Source organism: Bacillus rossius, chromosome 7 (assembly GCF_032445375.1).
Source record: "Bacillus rossius redtenbacheri isolate Brsri chromosome 7, Brsri_v3, whole genome shotgun sequence".
NCBI lineage: Eukaryota > Metazoa > Arthropoda > Insecta > Phasmatodea > Bacillidae > Bacillus > Bacillus rossius.
In genome coordinates this window covers 63,500,973-63,522,665 of record NC_086335.1, presented here as the reverse complement: position 1 = coordinate 63,522,665, position 21,693 = coordinate 63,500,973, and the positions used below count along the sequence as shown (strand labels likewise).

The window sequence follows — 21,693 nt, the reverse complement described above, 5'->3', positions numbered from 1 at the left end:
GAACTGGGCTTAATGCCTGCACAATCCTGGGGTGTCTGGGTTAAGTCCAAGATGACTACTGTTGCTTCTTAGCCCAGCAGTGTGGCTGTGACCTGTGGAGACACAGTGGCTGTGACCTGTGGAGACAGTCTGGCTGTGACCTGCAAAGACAGACTGGCTGTGACCTGTGAAGACACAGTGGCTATGAACTGTGGAGACTGAGTGGCTGTGACCTGAAAAGACACAGTGGCTATGAACTGTGGATACAGAGGTGTTGTGACCTGTGGAGACATAGTGCCTATTACCTGTGGAGACAGGCCGGGTATGCTAGCAAGTACTATCTAGTCCCATCCACACCATGAAACCAGCTTTCTGCACAATCAGTGTTGTGGGGTGCTTCCAGTTTGTTGACATACATAGTTCCAATGCATGCTTCATGGGAAGCGTGTCAGTTTCAGTTTTGAGTACACCAGAATGTAAAACAGGATATAAATTTGGTACATAATGATTTTAAATTTACTTGAATTTAATTTCCTGTCAATAGCGATATCATTAGACGTGAAACATGACATGCAGATTCTTAAAATTTTTTGGGAAATTAATAATTGTTATTCCAAGAGAGTTCACGAAAAAACCCTACAATGTTTATAAATCACACTTTTTCAACTAGTTGTTCAAACAGTGCTATAAAAACACATTCTGATAAATATCTTTTTAAATATTATGAATATGGTTTTACGGTGTGTAAATTTATTGCCATAAATTTCACATGGATTAGTTACAGTGTTGCACAGATTAGGTGAAGTATAATTATACCAGTACGTATGTTATATAAATATTATATTAATCTTTGGTGGTTAAAATGTTGACTACTTAGTTGTTTTGGAGTAAGCAAGGAGCTTATGTGTCATGCAATTAAACTTTTATTTTAACATTTTTGTTAAAATTTTTTATTGCTTTCTACCAGTACTAGTTACCAGTACTAGTTACCAGTACTAGTTACCAGTACTATCAGTACTGGTAAATAAATAAATAAAAATTTATAATGTAACAACCCGGCAGATAGAGTGTGTGCCCACTCTTCCCCTGACACACTGTTTAATTATTTACTTAACTACAGTTTTACATAAGTGCCATGTTATATAACCAGGTGTGTTACTTTGTACGTTATCATTAATACAAGGTTAGCTCATGTACTTTACTTGCAAAAAATACTACAAAATCATACATATAACAATAATCATAATATGAAATAAAATAATTCATATTCATATATATAAAAATAAAGAATGTTAAAGGAAATAATTAAATGGAAAAATGACAAGAAAAAAATTACAAATCACTTTACTAATAACAGTTTGGTTCATGGAACCTGCAGATAAGCAATTTGAAAACCTATTAAATCATATAACATTACAATGTGATCTATAATTCAAACAAAGGGTTAATTCCCAGTAATATTGAATTTCATTATGAGCAGCAAAGTATGTGGATGCGGAACAAACTAAATAATTTTTGGAAAATAAATATTAAATGATTGTAAGTAGTGTCACAAAGGTAGAACGTGTGTACTAGACAAACAACTCAGGTTGTAAGGTTTCAGTAGGAATTCATTTAATGTGAATTTGTAAGTTACCTTCATCATACCTCTCATAACAGAAACAAGCCTCAGATATTTTCTTCGATGGAAGACTTAAAAATAATACACAAACAAACACATTATCATAAAGGAGCAATGCCAAAACAACATAACACAAGGCAAAGACGATATGGTCCTTCAAGCTAGAACAAAATAAGTGACAAGTACATACCAACTCAATATTTTACTAAGTTTACTATAAAATACAGTTCCGCAATCTCAGTACTTGCCTAATTTTTCACACTTCTGTAATGCAAATGTTTCATCGACTAGAAGCAGCGTCGGAATAATCTCCAATTTAGATTTAGCATTGTACTTTCGTCTGTACCAGATAATACCAGCCGGTGCGTAGGTTTCCCCCATAAAATACACAACTCGAACATTTAGCAAACCATTTTATTAAATAAAATAAAAATATACCTGCCAGTTACAGATGCGCTACACAAATTTTGTTTTGTTTACCAAAGTATTAAAGCATAAAATTCAGCCAAACATATTTTGCCTCATTCCTAGACATCCTTACTTCTCTTAACATCTTCACTATTATGCTCATCTTCTCGTAGCATCAATCGAGGGTTCAACACTCATGACAACTCAGAACTGTAAAAAGCAATAAAAGTCACAGACTCGGGTCTCTGTGGAAGTGGACGGTGGAGGGCGGGGCAACTAGATGCAGTGCTGGGGATGGGCTCGCAGCATGTGGACCTTCCAGTTGATCTTCTGCTTGAACTGCTTGAAGCAGTGGCAGCACTGGAACTGCGGCTCCTGGCCGCACTCGAACCTGACGTGGCGGTTCAGGTTGCCGCGCTGCGCGTAGCGGTTGCCGCACCGCGCGCACTCGAAGCTCGCTCGCGGCTTTCCGTGGCCGAGGTCGAGCGACAGTGCGCGCAGCAAGTCCGCTGACGTCATGCCTGGGGAGAAAAGGGAACAGAATATTGTCACTGGATTATACATCGAAACTGGTATGTTTTCATGACATTGATACAACCGAATCTGCAGCAAAACCTTTGTACGGATAAATTACAATTTTCTTTAGTTAATGTCATCTGATACAGGATTTTCGTACTTTTTTTGTATTTTATTTATATATGTTAAAATTGAATATCACTAAAAACTAAAAAATGAGATGATTTCTAAAGGTGATATGTTGTATACAAGGTCACAATAAATGTTGCATTGTCCTGAAACCAATACGCAAAGCTTGTGCAAAACATTAGCGTGAAAACAGAGCTTTTACTGATTCTGTCTTCAACAGATTTTCCATTGTGTGTTAAAAGTATATGGAATACATATGTTTAAAATACTATTGAGCACACACACACACAGATAGATTGAAGATAAATAAATAATAAATAAATATATAAATGAATAAAAAAAAAATCAAACAATAACGAAGATGATACAGCTTTCAAAGACATACTAAGGATTTTAAAGAAAAGTGAAAGCTGAACTTGGAGGAATAAAGATTGACTTTTAGCTTTCATTCATAACAGTGTACAGCTAATGACAGCTATCATAAAGTAACTATACATTCTTGTCATAATCAGTGAAATCATTTAAAAAATTATGTTTTCATGCAGGTAAGGTGAAACAATGTTAACAACAGAAGAATAAACAATTGTTGCGTGTGGTCGTGTGGCGTGGAGTGACATATGGACAGGTGCAGACAGATTGCACCCCCGTAAGTTTCGGAAGCCGGGCCCCACCGGATTAGCTATCAAGACCTTGGTGAACAAATCCCAGCGAACCAGCAGTTCTGCAGATCAACAACGTCCAGGGAGGCCACCCGTAACAACAGAACACTGTGCAACGTGTAGATGAAGTCATCAAACGTAGCCACTCCGCATCTACCACGAGACTGGCTCGGTGTTCCACAAAGCACTGCGTGAAAAACTTTACGCTAGAAACTGAAGGGTCATTACCACAACGCCGAACGTACAATAATGCCGAATACCATAACGCAGATTGCCAAATTGAGCGTAACGCAGACAGCTAGAAAACTGCTGTGTACCACAACGCCGAAATACAGTAACGCCGAAAAATGTTGCTGCGGGGAGGGGGGGCCACAGGAGAAAACAAAAACAACTGAATGAATTTGTGTGCTAACCTTACCTAACCTAACCTTTGTGGCAGTCCTGCAATGACATATTTCGGTGTTAATGTATTTCAGCGTTGTGGTAATTCGGCGTTGTGGTACACAGCAGTTTTCTAGCTGTCTGCGTTGTAGTCAATTTGGCATTCGGCATTATGGTTTTCGGCGTTATTGTATGTTTGGCGTTGTGGTATTTCGGCGTTGTGGTGTGTCCCCGAAACTGAACAGCTTAAATGACGGATTACAACCGCAAATGAGGAATGCCATATTTTTCGGGCCACCGCGGAACGCTGGGTGCTGTGCTGAGATGTGCAAGGGGAACACAGTGAAACGTACCAAAGGTGTGTCCTGGTATGGTACATGTTCGATTAATAATGTAATTTATGCAATAAAATGTGATTATCTCAAGAATGAATAGTTAATTTTCTTATAATACTTTTTACTTACACAATTATCATGTATTGGTGCGATTAAAAATATCCGAGCTCACAAGGTGAATGTATGTAATGCTTTTTCTTAACACCACCCTACATTTAGACATTTAAGCTTATCTGATGTTTGCTGGCCTGTTGATGATGGATAAGTGAGACTCTACTGTTATTTTATTTACAGACAGTTTTTGACAACAGTTAAATTATTACTTCTATTGTTGGATGTAAGCAATTGAGACTTTTCTGTTTCAGAACATGGACACTATTATACACTATGACAGAATTGCAAGGCTATAGTACAAGACTGCGAGGAGAGAGTTGTGGATCAAAAAGATCTGAACCTTCACTGCCCCTGTGTATCACCAGATGTTGTATTTTTAACAAATTAAGGTATCACAGAAAAATGAAACCACAGCTTGTTCAAAACATTAGTTATAATGCAGCAGCACTAAAAATCAATGATATAAGTGAGTACAACTTGCACTCAAGCACTTATCTCACACTGTACTCCACAGTCCATAAACCTGACCCACAGCAAATGCAGGTGCTACCTGAATGTTTACCATTCTGAGCTACAAAAGTTAAATGCTGTAATTAAGATGGGGAGAAAACCATGTTGATTGTGATAGAAAGGTGAATTATGTACCTGAAAAATAAAAATATTTTTAATGAATTTTCTATGGAGTTTAGCTACGCAGAGATTTATAATACATTTATAACAGGCTACTGAAATGTTTGTACTCAAGAGATTATTTGCTGTGTACACAAGAAATTCGTTAGAAGGATAATCTGAGGACGGCATGAACACATGTCTCCAATGGTTTGAATGCACAAGCATCGCGTCGGCTTACTTCTAAAACCTCGTAACTCCATTTCAGTCAAATTTACAGGAGAACTTATGAGCTTTTGGAACACAGTTTCGACTGACAAAGATACTAGTTTTTATAATTTGTGAATAGAAAAGAGACTTAGTAGAGTTGACTTACGAGGTTTTATCAGCATATGCACTATGAAAAAATGAAAAAATACACCAAACACATCCGGAATATAAAACTGGGAAAATCTGACTTACGAGGTTTTAGAAGTAAGCTGACGATCGTTGTTATTTATAAATATCAAACTTGAGCTGCCTAAAGCAAGAGACCAGCTGGTGTAAACATTCATCGCTTCAAAACTAACTACCACAATATTTATTTATAATTTTAAAACATTTATGTATCTATTTATTTATTCAATTATAGTGAAACTTCATTACATTTTTATAAAGTACTTCACCTTACAAGATTTCTTACTTTAAAATAAGTATTTTTGTATCCCTTACATGTTTTACATTAATAACAAACAGTTCAGTATAATGTCACTTCAATATAAGTAGCAAAACTATATATTTATAACATGATCTAATGAGATTTCCCAGTGATTTAATTTTATTTGACCAAATTGATATTAATCTCAAAGCTATGGTAGTTTAAAGTTTGCCATTTTTTTCTCTTTAACAAAAAAATAAAATAGAAAAAAATTAATATTTTAATCAAACCCTTTAAGTGATGCAGGACAAATAGCATGCAAGCTTCAAAGGAATATAAAATTTCTGCAATACCTTTACTACCTTACATTCATTTTTTCCAAAACCATATTTGACCTTGTATTAAAATTTTCATTCATATAATATTAAATTCCTTAGTCTATTCAGAAATTATACAACCATGGACTGATTTATACTACTAACTGTACTTAGTTCTGTTTTTCTCACGAGGCTAGATTATCATTCCGACATTCTTCCCAGATCCACATCAGATACTAGGCCAGCTGAGAGAAATAACAGAGCCCTGAAACTATTGTAGTTTAGTTGCCTTCGTCCCAACAGCACACCCACGGAGAAATGTTTTGCAGATCTTAACTTTCACGGACATAGAATTAAATTTTTTTCTACACATCCCTAACGATAATTATCTACATGAGAGACAACTGAAAATTTAAAATTTTTTCATATACCTAGAAATTTATTTAACTTATCTTTCATCACATATCTACCGTAATTTTTTTAAAATTACTAAACTGAAGGCCTCCAAGTTTTCAATCCCTGTATGTGCTTCTACTGCGGTCTCAGAATGGGAAATCAGAATAATAAGTAAGGCATGATATTATTTTCAAGCTTTATTTGAGTCTAGGGAACTAGCTGAAGGTACAGTAATAATGGAATAGAGGCAGAGGTCTGGGCGGAGTGCTCAGTCGCAGCGACCGTGCTTCAACATCATGTGCTGCAAGAGGTTGCTCTTGTGCTTGCTCCGCCGGGGGCAGTGCGGGCACTGGAACTGCGGCTCCTTGCCGCACTCGAGCCGCACGTGGCGGTTCAGGTTGCCGCGCTGCGCGTAGCGGTTGCCGCACCGCGGGCACTCGAAGCTCGCTTGTGGCTTTCCGTGGCCGAGGTCGAGTGACAGAGCGCGCAGCAAGTCCACTGACGTCACGCCTAGGGAGAAAAGGGAACAGAACATTGTCACTGAAGATACGTGCGTCAAAATTGCTAGGTTTTAAGGACATTTGATACAAATGAATCTACGACAAAACCTTTGTATGGATCAATTACATTCTGCTTTGGTTCATGTCATGTATGTATTCTACATCTGATACAGGATCTTCGTACTTTATTTCTTTTGAAAATCACTAAAAATTGACATTTCAGTTTTTTTCTGTTATGATGATATTTTGTATAAAAGGTCAAAAGTAAATGTTGCATTGTCCTGAAAACACCGAGGAAAGCTTGTGCAAAACTTAAGCGTGAAAAGAGAGCATTTACTGATTCTTTCTTCTACAGATTTTCCATTAGGTGTTTCATGTACATAGAATATGTATGCACACACAGAGATAGTTTGCAGATACTAAATGGAATCTACAAAGAATACAGATTATACACATTTCAAAGACATACTGAGGATTTTAAAGAAAAGTGGCAACTGAACTTGAAGGAATGAAAATTGACTTTAAGCTTTCATTCCTAACAATGTGTAACTTATGACAGTTCAATTAGTGTGATTAAAAATATTCAAGCTCTAAAGTTGAATGTATGTAATGCTTTTTCTTAACACTGCCCTATAATCCGGCATGTTAGCTTATCCGATGTTTTGCTGGCCTGCTGATGTTGGATAGCGAGACTCAATTTTTATTTTATTTACAGAATTTTATTTTGACATTAATTACAATATTTACTTCTATTGTTGGATGTATGCAATTGATTGTTACCATTAGTTCACATCTCTTTCAGAGCATGGACACTATTATACACTGTGACAGAATTTATGTTATATGTTATATGTTTTTATATGTTATATGTTCACGAGACTGGATTACCATATCAACATTCGTATCAAATCCACAACATATACTAGGCCAGCCGAGAGATATATCTGAACCCTGAAACTATTGTAGTTTTGTTGCCTTCTTCCCAATAGCACACCCACAGAGAGATGTTTCAAAATCATAACTTTGGCAAACAAATATATAAATATTTTCTACACATTCCTATCAATAATTATCTACATTAGAGACAAATGAAAATTTAAAAAATTTTCTTATACCTAGATATTTATTTAACTTTTTTTTCATCACACATCTGCCATAATTTTTTTTTTTAAATTACTAAACTGAAGGCCTCCAAGTTTTCAATCCCTGTATGTGCTTCTACTGCGGCCTCAGAATGGGAAATCAGAGTAATAAGTAAGGCATGATATTATTTTCAAGCTTTATTTGAGTCTAGGGAACTAGCTAAAGGTACAGTAATAATGGAATAAAGGCAGAGGTCTGGGCGGAGTGCTCAGTCGCAGCGACCGTGCTTCAACATCATGTGCTGCAGGAGGTTGCTTCTCCGCTTGCTCCGCCGGGGGCAGTGCAGGCACTGGAACTGCGGCTCCTTGCCGCACTCGAGCTGCATGTGGCGGTTCAAGATGCCGCGCTGCGCGTAGCGGTTGCCACACCGCGAGCACTCGAAGCGCACTTGTGGCTTTCCGTGGCCGAGGTCGAGCGACAGAGCGCGCAACAAGTCCACTGACGTCACGCCTAGGGAGAAAAGGGAACAGAACATTGTCACTGGAGATACGTGCGTCAAAATTGCTAGGTTTTAAGGACATTTGATACAAATGAATCTACGACAAAACCTTTGTATGGATCAATTACATTCTGCTTTGGTTCATGTCATGTATGTATTCTACATCTGATACAGGATCTTCGTACTTTATTTCTTTTGAAAAACACTAAAAATTGACATATGAGTTTTTTTCTGTTATGGTTATATTTTGTATAAAAGGTTAAAAGTAAATGTTGCATTGTCCTGAAAACAACGAGGAAAGCTTGTGCAAAACTTTAGCGTGAAAAGAGAGCATTTACTGATTCTTTCTTCTACAGATTTTCCATTAGGTGTTTCATGTACATAGAATATGTATGCACACACAGAGATAGTTTGCAGATACTAAATGGAATCTAAAAAGAATACAGATTATACACCTTTCAAAGACATACTGAGGATTTTAAAGAAAAGTGGCAACTGAACTTGAAGGAATGAAAATTGACTTTAAGCTTTCATTCCTAACAATGTGTAACTTATGACAGTTCAATTAGTGCGATTAAAAATATTCAAGCTCTAAAGTTGAATGTATGTAATGCTTTTTCTTAACACTGCCCTATACGGCATGTTAGCTTATCCGATGTTTTGCTGGCCTGCTGATGTTGGATAGCGAGACTCTATTTTTATTTTATTTACAGACTTTTATTTTGACATTAATTACAATATTTACTTCTATTGTTGGATGTATGCAATTGATTGTTACCATTAGTTCACATCTCTTTCAGAGCATGGACACTATTGTACACTGTGACAGAATTTATGTTATATGTTATATGTTTTTATATGTTATATGTTCACGAGACTGGATTACCATTTCAACATTCGTATCAAATCCACAACATATACTAGGCCAGCCGAGAGATATATCTGAACCCTGAAACTATTGTAGTTTCATTGCCTTCTTCCCAATAGCACACCCACAAAGAGATGTTTCAAAATCATAACTTTGGCAAACAAATATATAAATATTTTCTACACATTCCTATCAATAATTATCTGCATCAGAGACAACTGAAAATTAAATTTTTTTTTTCATATATCTAGAAATTTATAAAACTTATTATCTTTCATCACATATGTTTTGTATTTCTTTTTATGAATTTTATATTTTGATGTTTATTTTTAATAGTTATACTTATTTTAACTTTACTTGTTTGTTTGTATTTTCTTTGTATTGTTTATATGTTTTCTTCTTATATATGTGTCGTGCCCACCGCTAAAGCCCTCGGCTGTTGGTGGGCATGTTACAATATAAATAAATAAATAAATAAATAACTAAAATATCTAGCGTAATTTTGTTTTAAATTACTAAACTGAAGGCCTCCAAGTTTTCAATCCCTGTATGTGCTTCTACTGCGGTCTCAGAATGGGAAATCAGAGTAATAAGTAAGGCATGATATTATTTTCAAGCTTTATTTGAGTCTAGGGAACTAGCTAAAGGTACAGTAATAATGGAATAGAGGCAGAGGTCTGAGCGGGGAGCTCAGTCGCAGCGACCGTGCTTCAACATCATGTGCTGCAGGAGGTTGCTTCTCCGCTTGCTTCGCCGGGGGCAGTGCGGGCACTGGAACTGCGGCTCCTTGCCGCACTCGAGCTGCATGTGGCGGTTCAAGATGCCGCGCTGCGCGTAGCGGTTGCCACACCGCGGGCACTCGAAGCTCGCTTGTGGCTTTCCGTGGCCGAGGTCGAGCGACAGAGCGCGCAGCAAGTCCACTGACGTCACGCCTGGGGAGAAAAGGGAACAGAACATTGTCACTGAAGATACGTGCGTCAAAATTGCTAGGTTTTAAGGACATTTGATACAAATGAATCTACGACAAAACCTTTGTATGGATAAATTACATTCTACTTTGGTTCATGTCATGTATGTATTCTACATCTGATACAGGATCTTCGTACTTTATTTCTTTTGAAAATCACTAAAAATTGACATATGAGGTTTTTTCTGTTATAGTGATATTTTGAATAAAAGGTCAAAAGTAAATGTTGCATTGTCCTGAAAACAACGAGGAAAGCTTGTGCAAAACTTTAGCTTGAAAAGAGAGCATTTACTGATTCTGTCTTCTACAGATTTTCCATTAGGTGTTTCATGTACATAGAATATGTATGCACACACAGAGATACAGATTATACACCTTTCAAAGACATACTATGGATTTTAAAGAAAAGTGGCATCTGACCTTGAAGAAATGAAAATTGACTTTAAGCTTTCATTCCTAACAATGTGTAACTTATGACAGCTCAATTAGTGCGATTTAAAATATTCAAGCTCTAAAGTTGAATGTATGTAATGCTTTTTCTTAACACTGCCCTATAATCCGGCATGTTAGCTTATCCGACGTTTTGCTGGCCTGCTGATGTTGGATAGCGAGACTCTGCTGTTATTTTATTTACAGACTTTTATTTTGACATTAATTAAAATATTTACTTCTATTGTTGGATGTATGCAATTGATTGTTACCATTAGTTCACATCTTTTTCAGAGCATGGACACTATTGTACACTGTGACAGAATTTATGTTATAAGTTATATGTTATATGTTTTTATATGTTTTTATATGTTATATGTTCACGAGACTGGATTACCATTTCAACATTCGTATCAAATCCACTACATATACTAGGCCAGCCGAGAGATATATCTGAACCCTGAAACTATTGTAGTTTCGTTGCCTTCTTCCCAATAGCACACCCACAAAGAGATGTTTCAAAATCATAACTTTGGAAAACAAATATATAAATATTCTCTACACATTCCTATCAATAATTATCTACATCAGAGACAACTGAAAATTTAAAAATTTTTCATATACCTAGAAATTTATTTAACTTCTCTTTCATCACACATCTGCCATAATTTTTTTTTTTTAAATTACTAAACTGAAGGCCTCCAAGTTTTCAATCCCTGTATGTGCTTCTACTGCGGTCTCAGAATGGGAAATCAGAGTAATAAGTACGGCATGATATTATTTTCAAGCTTTATTTGAGTCTAGGGAACTAGCTAAAGGTACAGTAATAATGGAATAAAGGCAGAGGTCTGAGCGGGGAGCTCAGTCGCAGCGACCGTGCTTCAACATCATGTGCTGCAGGAGGTTGCTTCTCCGCTTGCTTCGCCGGGGGCAGTGCGGGCACTGGAACTGCGGCTCCTTGCCACACTCGAGCTGCATGTGGCGGTTCAAGATGCCGCGCTGCGCGTAGCGGTTGCCGCACCGCGGGCACTCGAAGCTCACTTGTGGCTTTCCGTGGCCGAGGTCGAGCGACAGTGCGCGCAACAAGTCCACTGACGTCACGCCTAGGGAGAAAAGGGAACAGAACATTGTCACTGGAGATACGTGCGTCAAAATTGCTAGGTTTTAAGGACATTTGATACAAATGAATCTACGACAAAACCTTTGTATGGATCAATTAATTTCTTCTTTGGTTCATGTCATGTATGTATTCTACATCTGATACAGGATTTTCGTACTTTATTTCTTTTGAAAATCACCAAAAATTGACATATGAGTTTTCTCTGTTATGGTGATATGTGTTGTATAAAAGGTCAAAAGTAAATGATGCATTGTCCTGAAAACAACGAGGAAAGCTTGTGCAAAACTTTAAAGTGAAAAGAAAGCATTTTCTGATTATTTCTTCTATAGATTTTCCATTAGGTGTTTCAATAGCAGAGAATATGTATGTTCAAAATATACTACTGAGCACACACACAGATAATTTGCAGATAAATAGAATCTAAAAAGAATACAGATTATACAGCTTTCAAAGACATACTGATGATTTTAAAGAAAAATGGCAACTGAACTTGAAGGAATGAAGATTGACATTAAGCTTTCATTCCCAACAATGTGTAACTAATGACACCTAAATTAGTGTGATTAAAAATATTCAAGCTCTAAAGTTGAATGTATGTAATGCTTTTTCTTAACACTGCCCTATAATCCGGCATGTTAGCTTATCCGACGTTTTGCTGGCCTGCTGATGTTAGATAGCGAGACTCTGCTGTTATTTTATTTACAGACTTTTATTTTGACATTAATTAAAATATTTACTTCTATTGTTGGATGTATGCAATTGATTGTTACCATTAGTTCACATCTTTTTCAGAGCATGGACACTATTGTACACTGTGACAGAATTTATGTTATATGTTATATGTTTTTATATGTTTTTATATGTTATATGTTCATGAGACTGGATTACCATTTCAACATTCGTATCAAATCCACAACATATACTAGGCCAGCCGAGAGATATATCTGAACCCTGAAACTATTGTAGTTTCGTTGCCTTCTTCCCAATAGCACACCCACAGAGAGATGTTTCAAAATCATAACTTTGGCAAACAAATATATAAATATTTTCTACACATTCCTATCAATAATTATCTACATCAGAGACAACTGAAAATTTAAAAATTTTTCATATACCTAGAAATTTATTTAACTTCTCTTTCATCACACATCTGCCATAATTTTTTTTTTTAAATTACTAAACTGAAGGCCTCCAAGTTTTCAATCCCTGTATGTGCTTCTACTGCGATCTCAGAATGGGAAATCAGAGTAATAAGTAAGGCATGATATTATTTTCAAGCTTTATTTGAGTCTAGGGAACTAGCTAAAGGTACAATAATAATGGAATAGAGGCAGAGGTCTGAGCGGGGAGCTCAGTCGCAGCGACCGTGCTTCAACATCATGTGCTGCAGAAGGTTGCTTCTCCGCTTGCTTCGCCGGGGGCAGTGCGGGCACTGGAACTGCGGCTCCTTGCCGCACTCGAGCTGCATGTGGCGGTTCAAGATGCCGCGCTGCGCGTAGCGGTTGCCACACCGCGGGCACTCGAAGCTCACTTGTGGCTTTCCGTGGCCGAGGTCGAGCGACAGAGCGCGCAGCAAGTCCACTGACGTCACGCCTGGGGAGAAAAGGGAACAGAACATTGTCACTGAAGATACGTGCGTCAAAATTGCTAGGTTTTAAGGACATTTGATACAAATGAATCTACGACAAAACCTTTGTATGGATCAATTACATTCTGCTTTGGTTCATGTCATGTATGTATTCTACATCTGATACAGGATCTTCGTACTTTATTTCTTTTGAAAATCACTAAAAATTGACATATGAGGTTTTTTCTGTTATGGTGATATTTTGAATAAAAGGTCAAAAGTAAATGTTGCATTGTCCTGAAAACAACGAGGAAAGCTTGCGCAAAACTTTAGCATGAAAAGAGAGCATTTACTGATTCTGTCTTCTACAGATTTTCCATTAGGTGTTTCATGTACATAGAATATTTATGCACACACAGAGATACAGATTATACACCTTTCAAAGACATACTATGGATTTTAAAGAAAAGTGGCATCTGACCTTGAAGAAATGAAAATTGACTTTAAGCTTTCATTCCTAACAATGTGTAACTTATGACAGCTCAATTAGTGCGATTAAAAATATTCAAGCTCTAAAGTTGAATGTATGTAATGCTTTTTCTTAACACTGCCCTATAATCCGGCATGTTAGCTTATCCGACGTTTTGCTGGCCTGCTGATGTTGGATAGCGAGACTCTGCTGTTATTTTATTTACAGACTTTTATTTTGACATTAATTAAAATATTTACTTCTATTGTTGGATGTATGCAATTGATTGTTACCATTAATTAGTTCACATCTTTTTCAGAGCATGGACACTATTGTACACTGTGACAGAATTTATGTTATAAGTTATATGTTATATGTTTTTATATGTTTTTATATGTTATATGTTCACGAGACTGGATTACCATTTCAACATTCGTATCAAATCCACAACATATACTAGGCCAGCCGAGAGATATATCTGAACCCTGAAACTATTGTAGTTTCGTTGCCTTCTTCCCAATAGCACACCCACAGAGAGATGTTTCAAAATCATAACTTTGGCAAACAAATATATAAATATTTTCTACACATTCCTATCAATAATTATCTACATCAGAGACAACTGAAAATTTAAAAATTTTTCATATACCTAGAAATTTATTTAACTTCTCTTTCATCACACATCTGCCATAATTTTTTTTTTTAAATTACTAAACTGAAGGCCTCCAAGTTTTCAATCCCTGTATGTGCTTCTACTGCGGTCTCAGAATGGGAAATCAGAGTAATAAGTAAGGCATGATATTATTTTCAAGCTTTATTTGAGTCTAGGGAACTAGCTAAAGGTACAGTAATAATGGAATAGAGGCAGAGGTCTGAGCGGGGAGCTCAGTCGCAGCGACCGTGCTTCAACATCATGTGCTGCAGGAGGTTGCTTCTCCGCTTGCTTCGCCGGGGGCAGTGCGGGCACTGGAACTGCGGCTCCTTGCCGCACTCGAGCTGCATGTGGCGGTTCAAGATGCCGCGCTGCGCGTAGCGGTTGCCACACTGCGGGCACTCGAAGCTTACTTGTGGCTTTCCGTGGCCGAGGTCGAGCGACAGAGCGCGCAGCAAGTCCACTGACGTCACGCCTGGGGAGAAAAGGGAACAGAACATTGTCACTGAAGATACGTGCGTCAAAATTGCTAGGTTTTAAGGACATTTGATACAAATGAATCTACGACAAAACCTTTGTATGGATCAATTACATTCTGCTTTGGTTCATGTCATGTATGTATTCTACATCTGATACAGGATCTTCGTACTTTATTTCTTTTGAAAATCACTAAAAATTGACATATGAGGTTTTTTCTGTTATGGTGATATTTTGAATAAAAGGTCAAAAGTAAATGTTGCATTGTCCTGAAAACAACGAGGAAAGCTTGCGCAAAACTTTAGCATGAAAAGAGAGCATTTACTGATTCTGTCTTCTACAGATTTTCCATTAGGTGTTTCATGTACATAGAATATGTATGCACACACAGAGATACAGATTATACACCTTTTAAAGACATACTATGGATTTTAAAGAAAAGTGGCATCTGACCTTGAAGAAATGAAAATTGACTTTAAGCTTTCATTCCTAACAATGTGTAACTTATGACAGCTCAATTAGTGCGATTTAAAATATTCAAGCTCTAAAGTTGAATGTATGTAATGCTTTTTCTTAACACTGCCATATAATCCGGCATGTTAGCTTATCCGACGTTTTGCTGGCCTGCTGATGTTGGATAGCGAGACTCTGCTGTTATTTTATTTACAGACTTTTCTTTTGACATTAATTAAAATATTTACTTCTATTGTTGGATGTATGCAATTGATTGTTACCATTAATTAGTTCACATCTTTTTCAGAGCATGGACACTATTGTACACTGTGACAGAATTTATGTTATAAGTTATATGTTATATGTTTTTATATGTTTTTATATGTTATATGTTCACGAGACTGGATTACCATTTCAACATTCGTATCAAATCCACAACATATACTAGGCCAGCCGAGAGATATATCTGAACCCTGAAACTATTGTAGTTTCGTTGCCTTCTTCCCAATAGCACACCCACAAAGAGATGTTTCAAAATCATAACTTTGGCAAACAAATATATAAATATTTTCTACACATTCCTATCAATAATTATCTACATCAGAGACAACTGAAAATTTAAAAATTTTTCATATACCTAGAAATTTATTTAACTTCTCTTTCATCACACATCTGCCATAATTTTTTTTTTTAAATTACTAAACTGAAGGCCTCCAAGTTTTCAATCCCTGTATGTGCTTCTACTGCGGTTCAGAATGGGAAATCAGAGTAATAAGTAAGGCATGATATTATTTTCAAGCTTTATTTGAGTCTAGGGAACTAGCTAAAGGTACAGTAATAATGGAATAGAGGCAGAGGTCTGAGCGGGGAGCTCAGTCGCAGCGACCGTGCTTCAACATCATGTGCTGCAGGAGGTTGCTTCTCCGCTTGCTTCGCCGGGGGCAGTGCGGGCACTGGAACTGCGGCTCCTTGCCGCACTCGAGCTGCATGTGGCGGTTCAAGATGCCGCGCTGCGCGTAGCGGTTGCCGCACCGCGGGCACTCGAAGCTCACTTGTGGCTTTCCGTGGCCGAGGTCGAGCGACAGTGCGCGCAACAAGTCCACTGACGTCACGCCTAGGGAGAAAAGGGAACAGAACATTGTCACTGGAGATACGTGCGTCAAAATTGCTAGGTTTTAAGGACATTTGATACAAATGAATCTACGACAAAACCTTTGTATGGATCAATTAATTTTTTCTTTGGTTCATGTCATGTATGTATTCTACATCTGATACAGGATTTTCGTACTTTATTTCTTTTGAAAATCACCAAAAATTGACATATGAGTTTTCTCTGTTATGGTGATATGTGTTGTATAAAAGGTCAAAAGTAAATGATGCATTGTCCTGAAAACAACGAGGAAAGCTTGTGCAAAACTTTAAAGTGAAAAGAAAGCATTTTCTGATTATTTCTTCTATAGATTTTCCATTAGGTGTTTCAATAGCAGAGAATATGTATGTTCAAAATATACTACTGAGCACACACACAGATAATTTGCAGATAAATAGAATCTAAAAAGAATACAGATTATACAGCTTTCAAAGACATACTGATGATTTTAAAGAAAAATGGCAACTGAACTTGAAGGAATGAAGATTGACATTAAGCTTTCATTCCCAACAATGTGTAACTAATGACACCTAAATTAGTGTGATTAAAAATATTCAAGCTCTAAAGTTGAATGTATGTAATGCTTTTTCTTAACACTGCCCTATAATCCGGCATGTTAGCTTATCCGACGTTTTGCTGGCCTGCTGATGTTGGATAGCGAGACTCTGCTGTTATTTTATTTACAGACTTTTATTTTTACATTAATTAAAATATTTACTTCTATTGTTGGATGTATGCAATTGATTGTTACCATTAGTTCACATCTTTTTCAGAGCATGGACACTATTGTACACTATGACAGAATTTATGTTATAAGTTATATGTTATATGTTTTTATATGTTATATGTTCACGAGACTGGATTACCATTTCACCATTCATATCAAATCCACATCAGATGCTAGGCCAGCCGAGAGAAATATCTGAACCCTGAAACTATTGTAGTTTCGTTGCCTTCTTCCCAATAGCACACCCACAGAGAGATGTTTCGGAAATCATAACTTTGGCAAACATATAAATGAATATTTTTCTACACATTCCTATCAATAATTATCTACATCAAAGACAACTGAAAATTAAATTTTTTTTTTTCAAATATCTAGAAATTTATAAAACTTATTATCTTTCATCACATATGTTTTGTATTTCTTTTTATGCATTTTATATTTTGATGTTTATTTTTAATAGTTATAGTTATTTTAACTTTACTTGTTTGTTTGTATTTTGTTTGTATTGTTTATATGTTGTCTTCTTATATATGTGTCGTGCCCACCGCTAAAGCCCTCGGCTGTTGGTGGGCATGTTACAATATAAATAAATAAATAAATAAATAACTAAAATATCTAGCGTAATTTTGTTTTAAATTACTAAACTGAAGGCCTCCAAGATTTCAATCCCTGTATGTGCTTCTACTGCGGTCTCAGAATGGGAAAATCAGAGTAAAAATAAGGCATGATATTATTTTCAAGCTTTATTTGAGTCTAGGGAACTAGCTAAAGGTACAGTAATAATGGAATAGAGGCAGAGGTCTGGGCGGAGTGCTCAGTCGCAGCGCCCGTGCTTCAACAGGATGTGCTGCACGAGGTTGCTCTTGTGCTTGCTCCGCCGGGGGCAGTGCGGGCACTGGAATTGAGGCTCCTTGCCGCACTCGAGCCGCACGTGTCGCGCGAGCGTCTTCCTCCAGCGGTACGAGCGGCCGCATCCCGCGCACCGGAACTGACCGCCCGGCCAGGCGAGGTCGGTGACCGCGAGCGCTCCCCCTGGAACAAGGCGTGCCCTCGCAACGTCACCCACCACCACGGACGAGCTGGGGGCCGGCCAGGAATGCCTCGCGTCTATCTGGAGGCTCCATCATTGGCGCGAGCTCACAGCAAGAAACGTTCCTCAAGCTAGAGTGAGTATGGGTTTGTCACTTTTGTCAATGACCCTGTTCGGAGTTGTCAGTGCGTTTTCGAACCCTACCCAGCCCGCTCGATAACAGTTCCCGTGACAAGCTTGAGGTCAGCAAGTAAACTAGAATTAAAGTCGTCTCTCATTAGGATCTCCGGCATAAAGTTCTTTATCTTTCCTTATTTTACTTTCAGTCTTATTTTACTTTTAATAATATTAGCATGCTTTCACGGCCATTGTCTGAAGTATCTTGGCTTCTGGGTTGAACCCATGTCCTTGGCAAATAATTCACCGACGTTTCGTTCGACATTGCAGTCACCATCATCAGGGAGTAGTTACCTACTGGGCCACAAGGGGTGCTGCGGCGAGAGTTGCGCCAGAGGTGCGGCCCAGCGAGGCGTGTGGATTGTGAGAAACGAGTGAGTGGAGGAAGCAACACATTTTTAAGTGCAATTGATTATTTGGCAATTTTATGAGATTAACTGTAAGTGACACAAGTAGTGGCCATCAATAAAACTGTGTGTGTAATAAAATCTTTAATTGGGCTATCCTTTACGAACCCGCTGTATATCATAACAATTATATATAAATCATTTGCACAACCATATGGACCTGTCAGCAGTTATGTAACATTTGATTCACTTTACCCAGGTAGAACTTAACTTTTGTTTTAAGAAGGTCCGGGATACCTGCAAAACTGGTGTTAAGGGCAGTGCATGCAAAAAAAAAAACCAATAAATATATATGTATAGGCATTAGGTTTTATTCTTTCTGGTGGTATTGGCACACTTTTCTGATCCAGGCTAGATTGGAGCCGATAGCAACACTCTATGAAACTAGTGTCCAAGAAACCAATAAATATACATATGTATTAAGTTTTATTCTTTCTGGTGGTATTTGCACACTTTATGGATGCAGTCTGGATTGGAGCCGATAGCAACACACTCTATGAAGCAGGTTTCCAAGAAACCAATAAATATACTAAATATATATGTATAGATATTAAGTTTTATTCTTTCTGATGGTATTTGCACACTTTTCGGATCCAGGCTGGATTGGAGCCGATAGCAACACACTCTATGAAGCAGGTGTCCAAGAAAACAATAAATATACATATGTATTGAGTTTTATTCTCTCTGGTGGTATTTGCACACTTTTCGGAGGATCCAGGCTGGATTGTAGCCGACAGCAACACATTTTATACAGCAGGTGTCCAAGAAACCAATAAATCTACATATGTATTAAGTTGTATTTTTTCTGGTGGTATTTGCACACTGGCTGGATTGTAGCTCTACGAGGTCTCCGTAAGAGAAGAAGCGGGTCTAGTCCCGTGGGTGGTGCCGGCGCATGTGTTTGAGCAGGTTGCACTTGAGCTTGCAGCGCACCGGGCACCGGGGGCACTTGAACTGGGGCTCCTTGCCGCACTCGCACGCCAGGTGCCTGGACAGCGAGCTCTGGTGGCTGTAGCCGCGCCAGCAGGTGGGACACTTGTAGCACGGCACACACGGGTCCCGGTCCGCCAGCCGGCCCGACGCGCTCCCCTCGTCTGCAAGCACGACCAGCACCGCAGTCCTCGCTGAAACACAACCTCGCCTGGTTCAAACCATCTTAGTTCTGGGCTTCCGTACTCCACTCTGCTGTTGTGGCCACGCCATCAGCATCTCACATAAGGTTTCATATTCCACTCACATTGCACAGCCGCAGTTCACGCACCACAACTGCTCACGGACGGTCGGGTTTCATACCTTGGTAATCGCAAAAGTAATTTCTTTTATCTACACTCATGTGTTTTGTTCATTTTTTGCAGATACTCTACATAATTCTCAGCACACCAATTTAACAGACACTGGGCATTTTTAAATTTTGTGTTATTGTATTTTTTTTCTTTGAGATAATTTCAAAAACTTTAGCAATTGGTTGGGTGCCAAAATTTGGAGTAATCAAAATTATTAAAACAGAATCACTATAAACGTGAAACTTGGACACAGTCTTACACCTCTTTTTTGTGTGTTTTGTTTTGTTATAATAATTAATTTTGTTGTTATTTACTTGCTTCCTAATCATTTGCTGCAAATTCCACGTTGTTCCAGTCAAAGCATCGTATAACTCCTGCTCTTTTATATAATTCAAACAGAATACTGCTTTTTTGAAGGATTCCAATACAATTTAATTTTTAATATATTAGATAGGTATATAAGTTGATAGTACACAGTCAACATTACTTTGCTAAGTTTCTTAGAGTGTGTTACATTTATTACTATTGAAATCATTTTTAAGAGTTTGATTTATTTTTATGAAGCAGTTTATTACATGTATTCAGTCTGTTGACTTGTTAATAGTTTGCACAAACGTGTTTTGAAGTCAGCTGTTGTTCATTAATTTTTACATTTTGATTAATTTGCAGGCTGTTGTTATGTTTCTAGAACATGGTAGATGGTTGTGTGTAATGAAGGAAGGATGGCAAAAAGTGAAATCATGGTGCTGGCCAAACAGATAGTTTATCAGTAACAAAAAGGCTTATACAGGATATCTACAGTAACTATTATTTGTGAGAGACATAGGCGATAGCAATAGCACAGATTCGTAGGAATGTCTTTGCTTCAGGGATCAGCAAGTTTTTCTCTATATCTTTCATATGGAAAGTCCCAATTCAAGAACTTTCAAGGACTTACAATGGTCAATGAAAGAAAATGGAAGTTCACAGTTGAGCGTATTTAAAATAATTTTTTTCTGTACTTCGTAACTTGTGCTTGTGTGTTCGGTCATTGCTTGGAACTCGCCAAAGTCTGTCACGTTCGTTGGTGGCTCACCAAATAAACATATGACGGAGTGAAGGGATAATATCACATTGGTGGTTTGGGCTGTGCTGTTTAAGATTCATTATCAGTTGAGTCTAAACTAGAATTTTTACCGCAGATGGTAGCGGTTAGGCCAAAAAGCCAAAAGCTGTGTACATCTTATTTTTCACCCCAAGACTGCCTTGATTCGTATTGTGAGACGCAAAGCAACCGTGGAATTTATTTGTCATTAAAATACTTTCCAACAATCATCATCTCTGTTCTAATAATGTTTAACAGTAAATTTTCAGTGAAGATCATGTGGAACAGTATCAATATTCTGTAATTGCGAACAGTGTGTAAATTTTCGAGGAGGAAGACTAATAAATCTGAAAAATTAATTTCAACTTCTTTTACTGGAACACAACATCAACCACAAACACAGAAATCTCAGCAACATCAATTCAGTGAACTTTCTGAGTCCACTACCTGCAGTGCCAAAATAAATTTTTCCCATGTGTTATTGCTGTACAGTGCCAGACCACTTCTAGCCGGTGAGGTCTGAACTGTGACATATGTAAAGGTTCTATAATCATTATTAACCCTTTACGTAATGTTCTGAGGCTCTGACACCACCAGAGTAAACTCTGAAAGGAAAGTGATGGGGGAGGTAGGGGTGAGGTAGGGGGAAG

General features: G+C 37.6%; 1 protein-coding gene across 11 annotated transcripts in view; it reads right to left on the bottom strand.

Moving 5' to 3' along the window:
- LOC134534196 (longitudinals lacking protein-like) overlaps positions 1–21,693 on the bottom strand; it is a 287,153-nt gene that overhangs the window by 20,182 nt on the left and 245,278 nt on the right. Inside the window, exon 5 of one of the 11 annotated variants that reach the window (XM_063372401.1) lies at positions 1,997–2,529. The exons of 5 other annotated variants lie outside the window; for them this stretch is intronic. In XM_063372401.1, coding sequence (XP_063228471.1) covers positions 2,285–2,529 — 245 coding nt within the window. In that variant the 3' untranslated portion in view covers positions 1,997–2,284. Of the gene's footprint in view, positions 1–1,996; positions 2,530–6,285; positions 6,612–7,868; positions 8,195–14,402; positions 14,731–15,973; positions 16,300–19,334; positions 19,771–21,693 lie in introns of those variants that run through there. 5 more of the 11 variants (XM_063372403.1, XM_063372402.1, XM_063372405.1 and 2 more) reach the window with 5 other exon arrangements.